This window comes from Aythya ferina (assembly GCF_964211825.1).
Source record: "Aythya ferina genome assembly, chromosome: 1".
In the NCBI taxonomy this organism is placed as follows: Eukaryota; Metazoa; Chordata; class Aves; order Anseriformes; family Anatidae; genus Aythya; species Aythya ferina.
The window spans coordinates 117949849-117965061 of record NC_140296.1 but is presented as its reverse complement, the minus strand read 5'-3'; the positions used below and the strand labels follow the sequence as shown (position 1 = coordinate 117965061).

The window sequence follows — 15213 nt, the reverse complement described above, 5'->3', positions numbered from 1 at the left end:
AATTTTTGTTGCAGACTCAGGAGCTATGGAGTGTCTGAGTCTGCTAAATACATTTCCCCAAGCCCAAGAGACTCCTTGAACGGTACCTGCTGTGGGCAATCCTAACACAAAGAACTACACGGGACTACGCACTAGGAGATCAAGAAATTCTGTAAATACTTTTCCAGACTAGAGAATTGAACCACACAACGCAGTCACATTTCTAAACTATTAATCTATCAGATAGCTCAGCAATTCTGAATCCCAGAGGGATCAAAGGTTTTCAAGTTATATTATATCCCGAGGAATCCACAATCGAGAATGGCCTATATGGGATACATTTACCTCTGTGTTATTTCAGTACAGATTCCTTGAACAGGTATCAAAATCACCAATAACTTAAAATCCTGTGCTTTAAACAGGAACTAGCGTACGACTTCTGAAATTGCAGAGAATAAGGAAAACATTTTAAAATGTATTTTTAGCACGAATTATAAAAAAAGAAAAATCTATCAAGGCAGAAAAATGCCTCTTATGTAATTTCATAACGTAAATGGCAGCATCTAGAGACCCAATAAAGGGCCTGTGAGCCCAACAGCATGTCTATTTTACTCAGCTAACACAGGCAGCCCAACAAAAAACATTTTCTTTCCCTGCAAAGTTTTCTTTCCTCAGCATCCAATAGCCACCTTTTTATTACCTTACTATTTTTGAGATAAGCATTCTGTATCATCTACTTTTTCACTGGGTCAATCTGTAAGAGGCAAGAGAAGCCTGATCAAGAAAATTACAACAATGAAATGAAAGGAAATAGATTTTGATCCTCAATTCTCTCTACTTAGTAAACACTAAAAATAGAAAAAAATGACAAACTTGTAACTCCGATATGTACACTGTAGATGGTTCCAACAAGTCTTCTTACAGTTCCTAAGCTGCATTCGAGTCCACATTCACCTAGGTGCGTCCCTCAAAAGCTTGTGCTTTCTCTTTTCTGAGACCAGGTCCTCAGGTGACTGCTGTAGATCTTGCAATCCATAAGTATCCTGAATCCCTTCAATCTGTGTGCAGGGCTTTGTAGTACAAGGTACTGCTGGATCAGCATCACCCAGTAACAAATGAAAAAACAGTTGACAGGAAGGGAAAAAAGCAGAAGAGAGGAGACATTCAGTGATATGGAGAAGTAAAGGGACTTGTAATACTTCAATCTACTTCTTTGCTTCGAATGGAGCATCCTCCACTGACACCGTGTTCAGGTCACATCTATGGAAAGAGCTGAGTCAACTTCACTCAAACCTGTGTGTTTATTATTCAAACAAGAACTAAACTGCTCAGAAAGGTTTAATCAGTTTGAACACAGCGACTGAATTCACAGCTTTGGTTAACACACAGAAAATATCTGAGACAGAGATTCATGCAGAGCTTGATCTGAAGCTTAACACTTCTCAGTCACCATTTCCCTGAAGTCCTACAAGAAGAATCTTGCTTTGACTGCATTTCAAAGGAGATGGAGGAAGAAAAGTAGGCAACTAGTATATAGACTTATTATATATATTTATTTTTTTTTGTTGAGGTCCAATGACTCAAGAAAGACATTTAAAGTATGTTCACATTATGTGGAATTTTGCTCCCTCCAAGGTACATCAGCACAATAGTCTTCATATGGTTGCAACTCACTTGAGCTACTGCACTAATATTGAAATGGCTGTCATGCTTCCAGAAATAGTCCAACTATTTGCAGACAAGAAAAACATCAGTGCAGAACAACACTAACAAAACAAACCTCCAGGCCCAAGCTGCTTGGTAAAATACACTATTGTGCAGAGTTTTCATAGACTATGAACTGTTATCTCAACTCATTATGTAGAATGGATTACTTGGCTATATATGGTTTATATGACAAGGCACAGAAATTAAACTCTATTAATGTTTGTTCATGACAAGCTCTGCTCCGCACTAGATGTCTTTTTTAATAAAAAAGTTATCCTGGTCCCATATACAACAAGAGGTCATCTCACAAGCAGATACAGAACATTTGCCAGTCCCTCTTAGGAGAGAGGTCATTAGCAGTCATATGAAGAGATGCAGTCATCAACTTCTGAAGGCGGCGCCCAACAAAAAGGGATCTAATTATCCCTAATATTTGGCTAGGAATTTTGTTTGTGTCTGCCAAAATAGGGAGAATAATGGAATCTGCAAACAATAGGGGAGTTTGGGAAAATATTTCTTCCTGCTGCCAAAAAAAATTAAAAACACACAGTAATGAAGATATGAATCTCTTTCCGTCCATGGTCCATAGTAAAGACACATGAATCTGAAGAATGTTATCTTTAGAACTTTCCCCTGCTTCTCCCCCTTGCCTTCCGCATGCTATTTATCAGTTGTCTGTGCATTGCAGACTGTCATTTAGCTATAATGGCCTTCATATTTCTCTCCACAATATTCAGAAATTCATCTGTGCATTATGAGACAAAACATGAAAACAACTTTTATTGATGAAATCTAAGAGACTGTCAACCACAATGCCAGGGAAATTAATAAAGACAGATTGGACAGAAAAATTTAAAACGATGTTATCAATCCATGAAATAATTCAAGAAGTGAGCCTTCTTACACTGACTTAACACCAAAACTCCCACAGACTTCAGAGACGAGGCTGAGTATACACTGGAGAAAAATCCTTGAAATTACAAGTTATTAGAACGATTAAACATCAGATACCACTTATACAAGCCATTAAGATTCAGCTTGTCAATGCCACGTGCTTTTCAATTCTCCGGTATCACTTGCAAAGCTTAAGCAGAACCCCATCCAAAAAAGCAAATAGTTTTAAGTAATGCAAAATCCTAACAGAAGCTCTGACAGTATTTGTACTTCCACAGATGTCTATTTTGGGAATATGAAAGTAACCTAAAGATTTTGATCCCACGGATAATTTCAAAGGCTGAGATTCAGCAATATCTACATGAAGGAAACGTGACTAAGAGCCTGATTCAGCCAAGAATTTCAATATATCATTAAAAACAGGCTTATGCTGAAGTCCTTTTTTTTTTTTTTTTTTTTTTTTTTAAACAAAATACACGGGACTATGTTTAAGTGCTTTGTTGAACTCAGGCCCAAGTTCTAATTTCCTTTATTTATCTTAGATACAAAATGGCTAAAGGAAGGGGTCAAATGCTGCAATAGATAGGTTATGGGTTTAAGGATAGTGGAACTGCTGCTACGGACTTCTATGGGAAGAAAAAGGAAAGAAGTAGTTTAACGATGGAAGCAATGGGAGGAATTCAGATAGTTTAAGATAAAGACTAAGCAACAACTTCAAAGTCATTTAGCTTATTTTCCCCATCTTTTCCCTGCCTGCTAATCTTCCATCTTTCCAGCTTCTGTTTTTTCAAGTTAAATCCTGAGAGAACATGTGCACAAACAACAAAATAAAATAACACTCAGAGACAGAGACTAGAACAAAGCTATTGCAGTCAGGCTGCAGGGAGCAGCCCCACATTGTCAGGGGATGCACCAAATAAGGTTTTCATTTTGTCTTTACTTTTTACAGATTCATTTTCTTTTGCTGTCACAGTACTTACACTGATTCTGAGCAAGTCCTCCTAGTAACTAAGGGAACTGAGATGGTTTTCAGGAAGCAATGCAAAGCGAGACAGACATATCTGCCTGTCCAAAGGCATCTTTTCCCTCCAGTGAACCTCACCAGGGCTACGACTCTACCTAGTGATACTGGAAGACACTGAATAAAAAACAACCAGTGAAGAAAAGTTTCTCAGCCTCTGTCATAAATGAGCTTTTCATGTTAGCAATCTGGAATTTTTAATCACATAGTTTCATAACAGTGCGTGAAATAGTACTGTACCGTGTCCTTTATCAAGTTGTGACAACACAAGAGAAGGAAGTCAGGTCATTACACACTCAGCTGATGCTCTTTGATAAAGCGGTTTTGCAGAAGGTCACAGATGTGCACTTCTATACCACAGAGGAGAATTAATTAAGAAACTACAAGTTCATGCTTTGGCTATCCCCAGATGTAAACACAGACAGGAGGATTTGCATTCCCTATTCCCTGCTCTAGCCTGCCCCCAGACTGTCAATAAACTTATCACCAGCACTATCGGAGCTGTGTTCCTAGCAACTCCAAAACAGAACTGAAATCTAAGGATGCATTTTGTTTACCAGCTCCTGGGAAGCCTTCCTTCTTCAAAGCTGCGCATAGGCTACAACAGCTCTTTCATGTGGTGCGGCAAAAATGCAGGCAATTTTCACGTAGATAGACTGAAGAGATAGGGAATGTGCGGGTGAAGGGGAAAATGCAGGGAAAAAATAATAAGGAAGGAAAGAAAAAAATAACTAAGTAAAAAAGTAATTTTCACTCTACTCATTTTTATGGGTATACACAGACACACATAGGTTTAAAAGCATGCATACATATTTAACTCCCAGCTACCTTTTACAGATCTCTGTTACACATGCTAGACTCCTACTTACCTGACTCCCCTGCAACTTTAACAGGACACAGCATTTCCCACAGCCTGTTCTAAACCAGGACCTGCACCTGCAGCTGTCCTGCTCTTTCAAATAACTGCAGAGTCCCAACAGAAAAGATGAGTCTGTACCCGCACACAAAATCAACTTCATCTTGAAATATTTTATTTGAACATGCCAATGGACAGATCAGGATAAGACATTTCATTATCTCTGAAACCAATTCATAGGGGTCAATATACAGGTATCTCTCTTTTAAAGAGATTTGGAAGATTTCTGATCAAGCACACAAACCCAAACTCTCTCAAAGACAGGCAAGGGGACAGCAGGATCATCCACACACACATGTAACACACTTCTGAATAAGCCCTGGCTCAGGTGCAGTGCAAAGGGCTGGCTGAAAAATTCCACCTGAAAAATAAATATCTTTTTAAGACTGCACTCAGGGTAAATATGTGCAAGGTAGCTAAGAAATGTCTTTATTTTTAATGAAATGCAAACATTTTAATCACCATTTGACTTCAAACACATGGACAACACCCCCAAATAAGTGAATTTCATTATGTTAGTGTTGTGTTCCTGTATATATTAAAGCATCCTAAAAGCTGGCAGTAGGACAGCATAAGCTATGTTAGAGTTTATCTGAAGACTAAAACTCAAACGCTGCAAATAAATGAATTGTGGATACATCTAATTTGAACAAAGCTGCACAAAATAGCGTGGAAAACCCTTTTCCATGGTCTAATTTACTCGTCAGCACAAGAGGAGCTTATTTCATTAACTTAGTGGAATTTCAGCAACAAGTTTTATGCCTGTTTCAGGTATTTCTTTCTTGCGTTCGCAGTGTTTATTCAGGGTGTACGCTGAAGGACAGGGAATGCAACAGATACATTTTAAGCTCTTCAACCTAAATCCTTCTTTTTGGCCTCCTGCCTCTTCCCTAAATATTAAAACAAACGACTCATTTCTTTAAGACCTCCTTACTAAAAATAGTTGGCTGGGCTGCTTAATTGTGTTAGCTGAAACACAAACAGATGAAAAGGAAAGGGTTTTGCAGGGAAAACATTGAAGAGAAAAAAAAAATTTAGATTTCATCTGGCCTTCCCATCATCACTCGGAGAATTGTTTTGTAGTTACATCATCAGGAAATAAAATACTATCCTCTGCGGACCCCGACTCTTTACAGAAGGAGGAAAAAAAAAAAAAGAAGGCTTGAAGTTCGTATCGCCCTCTGAGGAGCTCAGCTAAAGTCACTTTTTTTGTCAGGTTAAAAAGCAAGCAAGCAAAAAGGCATAAAAAGGAACCCCCCTGAGGCCGGCTTATTAAAGAAGATGACCTTGAAGACAATTTCTTAGCTCAAACTCCAGACTGAGTGCAAGAGATTGCAGCTCATCAGCTAACAACTCCTGCCGCCTTCATTACGGACACTACAGCAAGGAGCTGTGGCAGCCCGGACCTCGGGCACATTCTTCCACGGGCCGGTAGGCAGCCGCGAGGCTTTCGCACCGTCCGGAGCGTCAGCTGGAGCCAGGAGGTATTAATAAGCTTCTCCCAGCGCTGGCCATCACCGAAACGCCGCGACCAGGCAGCGAAAGGCTCAGCTCCTTATATGGCGAGGTAATGACGTAATGCTCCATAGGCTTGGGGCTCGCCCGGCGCCCATCTCCCATTGTTCCTTCGCTGGGACCGCTGCCGTGTCCGTCCGTGGGACCCGCTGCTGTTCCTGGGACCGCTGCCGCCCGTGGGACCCGCTGCGGCGCGCAGCCCCCCGCCAGCCCCGGAGCTGCAGGTAAGAGCGGGAGGGCAGGAGAGCGCTGCTGCCAGCCTTCTTTATCCTACCGGGACGCTTCTGGCGGAAAGGTCGCTTTCGGAAAAAGAGGGGGCAAAAAAAAAAAATTATTGAAAGGGGTGAGGAGCGGAGAGCGGTGGCAACAGCACCAGGAGGTCTGGAAGATGCCCGGGCACTCGGAAGCGGGATGAGCAGCTCGAGCGCTAAAAGCTGCGCTTTAAACGATTCCTGCGGAGCCAACAGAGGAGGAATGAATTTCAGGCTGAGGAAGGAGGCAGTTGTGAATTACACACACTTTCCAAATTGTTGGATAAAATCATGACTGCATCCGAAGCTGTGGAAGGAGTCCAACTGTATTGTAATATATTAGGTAGGGCTACTGCTGCATTTATATGCATATGCTATATATTAGGATACATGTGCGAGCACATGTCTCTAAGCACTTAGGCTACTTTTGAACAACTTTTACTGCAGCTCACAGAGCGATGTATAAATCGCCACAGACGTTATTTTGCAGTAAGATTTTGCCATGTCCGAAACAAACAACTGTAACTAGGGTTTAATTACTAACAAACTTTGCAACTCCTACACGCTGCTTCCCTCTTCTGTGTCTTGTGTGCAAGTGTCAAGCCGCGAGAGGACAGAGCTGTCAGATTTTCAGGAAAAAACTTGAAACACTGCTCACCAGACAGACAGAGGCTTTACAAACCAGAAAGCTTGCTGCTCTCTGAGGCTGGCTCTGCAAGGTGTTGCAGTTAGCAGCTCCAGAAACTGAGACGGAGAAGCAGCTCCGGTGAGGCACTGAGCACCTTGAAAGAGCAGACTTCAGCGTGTTTACAGCTCACATCTGCCTAGCACACAAAATTACACTGTCCTCTCCCTGGATTAAGGACCAAGCCCTGTCAAATCGCTGTTTATAGGAACAACTGCCATTAAGTCAATTGTACTGTCCTACTTGCAAATTCAGGCTACTAAGCATTGCTCTCCTGAGCCTTATGTGCACTTTAAATGTTGCACAAGTTCGACTGTTTAACCCCTTTAAGCTCAGACAAACTTCTCAAAAGGAAAATCAGACTTTGTTGTATTTTTTCCATTTCCCTTAACATGAAATTAAATAGGCATTCAGTGTTAGTACAGATAGCAGAAAGGTGTAGGCATTCAGTGTTCATACAGACAGCAGAAAGGTGGCTGTTTTTTTTCCCCTCTTTCATCCAATGTTTTAAACCCTGCAAAATCCTTGCTCATGTATGTATTTAAGAAAAATTTCAGCTGATACAATCCCATCTTTTCCAACCTTCATGATTCTATTTGTTTTGCTTTATTGTCCAACATACAAGGAGTTAGAGACTAAGAATCAAAATACCATGTGAACACTTGGTGAAATTTTTCAATTCTTAAAAGAATTCAGTGGTCATTTTCCCCATGGCTCTAAAATCTTAAATATATACAAACATTTCATTTCAAAGATAACTCAGATATTTCTGTATTAATCACCTTGGCATTTAAATAAAGGTCAAATCCACACTTCCAAGATAATCTTCCTTGTAATAAGCGAAGTCTACACCTCTGTTGATACCTTTAGTCTACCTGGCTATAGAATCATGAGGGCTATAGAATCACTGTGTAGTACATACAGAACAACAAGAATCCCAGAAACCAGAACAAATGGAAGCTTGTATTAGAAAACCAATACTCAGGATCAGTATCCTAAACCCTTACAATGTCTTCTGCTTGCTGTTCTGCTGTATGTACATCTCTTGCAACCTACATCTCATCCCAGATAAATGATTTAGTTTCCTATACATCCTATTTCCAGTGGGTTTAGTAATTAGTAAACGCATCGGCAAGTTATAAAGTAAAAGCATTAACTACGTTGTGAAAAGATATGTTGCAAATCAAAATTAAGAAACAGAACTTCAAATGTGTCTGAGGAGGAGCGATAACCAGAAGTCAAAGGACTACAATATGATGAACAAAGAATATTTACAGAAATACTACACGTGCAATAAACTTATGTTATAAAGGCAGGAAGCAGAAATAGAGAAAAGACTACCCATAGCTAAGAGACTATTTCAGCTCTTCTAAATCCAGCACAGGAGGGCAACATGTACCGTTATTTATTGCTTTAGAAATATCCAAAGTACCATCTGTACTGTGAATACTGCTAGTCTAATACAAATCATGGTATCTATCAATAAACAGAAGAAATCTATTTCCCATAGCCTGTCTTCCAGAAAGACAGACTTCCTTTTGAAGGGAAAAGTTTCTTCACTTAATACCTACAGGACCAATTTTGCTCTCGTTTCTACTGGTTAAAGTCCAAAATAATTACTCAGGTATCATGATTAACATTTCTTGCAGTTGTTTTTTTTTCCCCACAGTATTATGTACCTTTGTTTTGTCACAGATTTCTTTGTATGTATTGAGACTACCTAATTTTAAGCAATCAAAATGTTAGCTTGCATCACTTAACAGTAAAAGGAAAGAAGACAGTAAAGGAAAAGAATTGGCATGTAATTAAGTCTTGAGCACCTGCATTCCTTCACTTCAGTTTCTCCTTACTTACAACATACAATGTAAAGAGAAAGCACTTTAAGAACAAGCACATCCTCCAGAAATGAGAGTCAGCTTCCAATCAGACTGCATTGGCCCTTTGTTCCCTCCCCGTCACTTCCCTTCCTTCCACTGACCGCTATCACGTAACTGCTGACAGCAAAAGTTTTAGATTGATCTAGAAGATCAACAGGTATCACTTGCACTTTTTTTTATTTTCCCCATTAGTACTAATATAATCAAGTCATTGCTCGCTTTTTCTTACTAACAGCACTTTCCTGTTATTTACCCACTTGTGTGATGAATGATCACATTTGCCACTGGCATGGGATATTAAAAAAAAAAAAAAAAAAAAAAAAAAAAAGAGGGAAGCCTGATTTTAGTCCTAAAAACAGTTTCTACGGTGTGGCAGTTCTTAAAAAGCTGGCACTTTTCTTCAGGGAAAATCCTTTATCAGATGTAGATTGGCATGGAAAAGCAAGCAGCTACCACTCCTCAGTAACTCTCCTGCAAACAGCTTCTCTCAGATCCTGGGTGTGGTATGACCTGAACACAGTTCATTACAGAAGCAATTAAAATAACCCATAAAAATACTTAAGCCAGAGAACACTAAGGAGGTTATAATGTAGAAAGACACGTCTTTAAAAACCATCCTATAAAATTTAATTCTGACTCATTAATAGTTCCCTTTAATACTTCAGCCTGTTATCAAATTGATGTGAACTTAGAAACTGTAACTTACCACTAAAAATACATTTATTTTAATTGCTTAGGTCTGTCTTCCTCATTTTAAATGGATTTTGCCGGGCATCCATGAGGTTTACCTTGAGTTTTTTTGATGTGGTTGAAAGCTTAGTTAGTTCCCCATTCACTAAGCTGTATTACTCAGCTCTAAAGAGTAAGAGACATGGCTGAAAATTTCTAAATATAGTGCCCAGTCTCGTGCTCTAAGTGAAGTAATGGGCATTCTGAGTCCTAATGGCTCTCGGTGCGTTATGCTGATTTTGAGGTTTGCTGTGTTGTTTCCTGTCAGTGAGGCAGGAATCGCTTTGATTGCACGGCCAAGGCACCATGTTGTTTCTGGAAGGTCAAGAACAGCAATTTCACACGTCTTGACCAATGGAGCACACTCAGGCATTTATAGCTCACTTTCCTCGAGCGTTCAGAAACTCAAGGAAAGCGTATTTGAAGATTTTCTGTAGCACTTGGTAGCCTCCAGTTTAAAAACAGTACAAAATCAATACTTTTCAAAGCACTGCCTGCTCAGCAGGGTAACTGAAATGAGGTGATAAAGAAGGTGAATGCTCCTGCTATAAACGAACACTAGGTTAGCCAAGATAAGACAACACCCAGACCTCCTTTAATAATAAGATGGGGGAGAAAGCTCAAACTGACCTGGCTTAGCAGCATTTCAACACAACTCAACGTCCTACAATCTCAGTCACTCAAGATGATAAACGCACACATTTTCCTGTTGCAGAAGTCACCCCTTCTGCGACAGCTCATCGTGTACGTCATGGTGGTGTAAAACATCCACTTCAGCCTTGAGCTGGGCAAGGGGACCTGTAGATAACCACCAGAGAGTAGTCACTGAAGAACCCACGCTGTTTTACTTCATGCTGCATGCTCATAGAAGCAGAGCAACCAGAACCCACCATCACCTTGTGCTTGAACTTCAGCAAACCCTGAAAAAAGTGCTACTAGCAGGGGGCACAAAGCTCTGATGAACATGACTGAAAACGTGGATATAAGAAGTGAAATGAAATACTTTTGACTAGGAGAAAAAAAAGTTATCTATCAGAGGCATTTTGATTTTTGCATAATAATTCCATAAACAGACCATTTTTAGTTTATAAAAGGAAACCTTTTCTAATCTCACCAGATGTTTTGCCCAGACTCATTCATACCCGCCAGGTCAGACAACATTCAATATTCATGTTTATGCCTGTACAATATCAAACAAAACAACCTGATCAAAACTGAGACCCTTAAAAAAAAAAAAAAAAAACTTATTTCTTTTTAAATGGGGGTGGAGGGATTGATTAATCTTGCATACATTTCAGGGATGTAAAACAATGCACGATCCAGATTTCATTGTCCTTTACTAAATTCCAAAGGCCTGGGAAGGAACACAACAATTGCATTGAAGTTAAAAGAAACAATAGGTCAGGGAGATTTTGTTTTTGTTTTTAAAGATCTGCCTGAAACCTTATATTCAAGGCAATTTCTTTCCAATTCACTGTAAGAGTGGAGAGACAAAGCTCATCTCGTGTTTGCATGGCAACTACTGTAGTGGGTGCATAAGAGATGGGAAAAAAATTAAAATACTGACCTTAACCAGTATGTTGCTACTACAAGGCAAAACACATGCACACAAACAACAACAAAGATTGGCTGTTTAAAAATAGTAACCTACTCATAAAACTCACATTTTAATTACACACCTAGTTTTAGCTCACAGACAAAAACATCTCAAGGAATGTGTAAGCTACCTGAATTCCACCACATTTTTTTGTTTCAATCAATATTTTGGTAAAATTTGCAGAAATTTCAGTCATTAAGTCAAATTATTATGAAAATTTTGAAGTTTTACCACCACTAAGCCTGGCTTACCTGAAATTAATTCTACCCCCTATATTCCTAAACATGATTTGATTCTACTTAGCTACATAGATATTTCTTAGAAGCAGATTGATAAATGCCACAGTTGTTTTAGTTTTCAGCTACAAAATACTCCTCCCAGTCAAGCACTTACACAACTTCAGCCATTCTGTCTCAGATCCCTTCGTAGAGAAGAGGAAAGTGAATGAAGTAAGCCTCATTTATTTATGAAGTTTGGTCTCCTGAACCTGGGGGTACCACAACTCCACATTTGGGGCAGCTAGCCCATAATATAAATATCTGAAATCCAATGCTCTATGTATTAACTTGGATGTAGCTCTATGAGAACTAGGTCCTCAAACAGCTATTAATGATTTTATATAGGAAGGTGGAAAAAAAAAAAAAAAAAAAAAGTGATTTCTTACTGCTCAAAGCTGAAACATTTTCTTAACTTACGAAATAGTACCATATAATCCTTCACGTAAAGAGAACATCTTTTGACTAGCAGTTCACATCATTCCCAAATTAAATAAGAAATTGGCTTCAATGAAAAGGCCACCATGAACCTTGGCAGGCTTAAAACTTCTCCTAAAATGTTTCTAAAAACATGTCTAAGATATAAATAGCCACTTACATTTTCATATATATGGGTAAGCTGGACAGGGGAATATAAACCCACAAAGTTATCAAGCATAACTTCCGTATAGGACATTCCAAGACAGATAAAATAGATGGTCTACAGCATGGGGAAAAAGGATGACAGCAACTGCTGGAAGTGCTTAGGCTTCTGCTAGCTGGTGCACACCTTGATTCCCTTTTGGGAAAACAGCAGGCAACAGCTGACAAGAACCTAAAAGCATACAGATTTTGCTAACCCCTAAAAAGGAGGAGGAAAGAAAATGCAACACAGCATAGAAAAGAGCAGCCACTTACAAAAGGGTCAGCTTGTCCTTTGCTTTGTTCCCATCCCCTGATTAAAGCTCTAGATAATTATTGCCGCCCTTGTATACGGCAAAATTTTCTTATTTTAGACTTGATTAACTGGGGGGACAACAAATCAGAATTTGACAAGAATTGAACATTTTATAACCTGTATATGACCCTCTCATATACCTGGGATAACACAGTTAACCAAATAACTTGCACATTTTGTCTAGAGATAATGGTGTCTTTTCATTGTCAGCAACTGAAATCACTTTTTAAATTAATGATAAAAGCTAAAACGTATTACATCAGAAACATACTGCACATGAAAGCATGCTACAGCTCCTTCATTTCTGAGTGACATCTGAAAAGAGGAAAATACAACCTAAGCATCACAGATCATCAGCCAAGAGGCAAGAAGAGTGATCAAATAGGGCATGTAGCCAAATGCCCCTCAGTCACATAATGATTCCTGGTTATAAATCAGTTTGGGGTACAATAACGAGCTAGAGATCGTTCAACTGAATTAACAACTTGAAGAGCCTTTATTTGAAGGGGCAAGGAAAAAATACACAGACATGACCCTCCTTTTTCCTAAAAAGGCCTTTTTTCTATGGCAGTTTTTGAAAGACAGAAAAAAAACAGAAACCAACTAAAGATGGAAAAAGTAAGCATCTCTCTTGGCTTTAGGAAGACTGATTTAGGAGTTCAAGAAACCATTGCACACAGCATAGCTAGAACTAGCTAAGTCCACTTTTTCATCCTAACAATTCAGTGTTTTTTTTCCCTAGAAAAAACATTTGTTTTCCAAAGCAAGCAACAGTCACTCCAGCTGCTGAACACACGTGCAAGTAGCTACAAAAAAAAAAAAAAAAAAAAGCAGCTGATTCTAAACACAAACTGTTACTGGCACTTTGACTGGACACATGTCTAAAGGATCTAACTTTCATTTATGCATAGGCAGGGTGTTTGATGTTTAACACAGTGAATTCTCAAGGCCATACAAGAGTGGACAATCTTACTTGAATACATCATAATCAACCAATCTGAGAGTAAAAGATGTTTACTTAATCACAGGTGAAGACTATTTTAATTCCTTGTTATTTAAATCTATGAAGTAAACCTTAGAACTAGAAGAAAACATTTCTCAGACTAGCAGCAGCAGCTCTCAGCTGTAGTTTCCCATCCTGTAGTCTAAAATGTCTTCTTCAAGAGGAACAGTTAGGAGAAGCAAAGGTGACAAATCCTGAATAAGAGCATCTATGCTAAGGATTAACATGCTTTAACCAAACATGCACCTTTTGATGATTCACCGAGTGTTCCCAGGCCAAGGTAGGCTGAGGTCCTGTTGAAATAACACAACTTCCAAACATCCCATGCTTCAAGTCCCAACAAATTCAGATGTAGAAGACACTTAGCAGGATTAGGACAGATGGCAAGGAAGTGAATTATTTCCCAGGCAGTGACATTGTCTGAATCAGAGCTTCAATACCTAGAATCATACCCAGAAAATTTGTAATATGTGGGAAATAGTCTTAATACAATTTATCAAAGAATCATACTGCAAATTAGGAAACTGACAGCATTCTTCATCACTTGTAGCTTCAAAGCTGTCTTTAGCCACTGAACTGCACTGTGCTGCACTGCTACCAGCTCCTTTTCACTTAAGTTCTCCAAGAGGAAGTGATGGGAAGGTCCATTTTAGGGAAAACAGATACCCTCCCACTGTCAGGTCTATAAGAAAATTATTAACTCCACGAATTTGGCATCAAGGTAAATTTAAATTTCTCAATCTACACTTGCAGTAACAATTAAGGTTCATGTTTTATGCTAAAGAAAAGAAGGGGTGCCACCTCAGCACAGTCTTCATACACCCAGGGTTTATTATACACAAATGTACTTCAGAAGCCAGCACACAAAAAAGGGCTTATTCTTGTCTTAGGATGTATGTAGATAATAAAGATTTTATGGCTATAAACATGACCTCAATAAGTCATGTAATTTTATCCACCTGCACAGGAGAGACAACACCTACATCATTCCTAAGGAATTATTGTCTAATTGTTTTTAAGTACCCCCCCCCTTTCCTAAAAATGATGATGAACTCCCAAGCCTTCCCAGACAAACCCATTCAGTACCAAAGTACCTTCACCATTTGTCTTACAATATTAACAAAATATTGTAATTACAATTTAAGCACAAAAAATCTTGTCACATGTATTGGAGCACACGAAGAACACACTGCAGTTTGCAGTCAACTTCCACCTGTCTAAAAACAAGAGGCTGCTGTATGACTGAGCAGCTTATCCAGGTACCAATGGCAACTGGAAAGTCCTAAATTTTTGCCACTGCTGCTGACCAGTAACATAGAAGTAAGGCCATAGTAGCATAAGAGATAGGCACGGTGCCTGTTCCACCCATGGATGAAAAAGCAGCTCTAGACATTTACTTCTATATAAAAATCTGTGTTAAAATTGTTTTAGAGAACATCCAATTCCTGTAAATGTTATGGGAAAATGACATTTATGACTAACTAGTCCCCTCTGAGAAACATGATGTGTTGTTGTTGGCTAAGTGCCATTTTCTGTCATACCAAAAATATTAACTAATTGAAGTTTAAAAAAAGTCTGTAAGAATTGGATATTTGCACAATTATGCCTAGTTCTGGTCAAGACAACAGAACAGCTCCAGGTAAATCAGACAGCAGAGAAGCACCCATTTACCCAACTGCATCCAGGAAAAAACACTGATAAAACTGGAGGTCCACCTTGAACCTACACTCTACGATGTTACATTCAAGGGGAAAAAAAATATCAAATTACAGGCAGAAATTATCTATTGAAATTTCTTATAGATAACAAATTTCAGACTGTTTCTTA

At 39.0% G+C, this 15213-nt stretch overlaps 2 protein-coding genes across 5 annotated transcripts in view; one reads left to right on the top strand and one right to left on the bottom strand.

Annotated features, from left to right (window-relative positions):
- CMSS1 (cms1 ribosomal small subunit homolog) overlaps nt 1–15213 on the bottom strand; it is a 235150-nt gene that overhangs the window by 190022 nt on the left and 29915 nt on the right. The window lies entirely within an intron of this gene.
- FILIP1L (filamin A interacting protein 1 like) overlaps nt 1–15213 on the top strand; it is a 201119-nt gene that overhangs the window by 157830 nt on the left and 28076 nt on the right. Inside the window, exon 1 of one of the 3 annotated variants that reach the window (XM_084522482.1) lies at nt 4616–6256. The exons of the other annotated variants lie outside the window; for them this stretch is intronic. Within the exon in view, the coding sequence (XP_084378608.1) occupies nt 6096–6256 (161 nt within the window). The 5' untranslated portion in view covers nt 4616–6095. Of the gene's footprint in view, nt 1–4615; nt 6257–15213 lie in introns of those variants that run through there. 3 annotated transcript variants of the gene reach the window in all.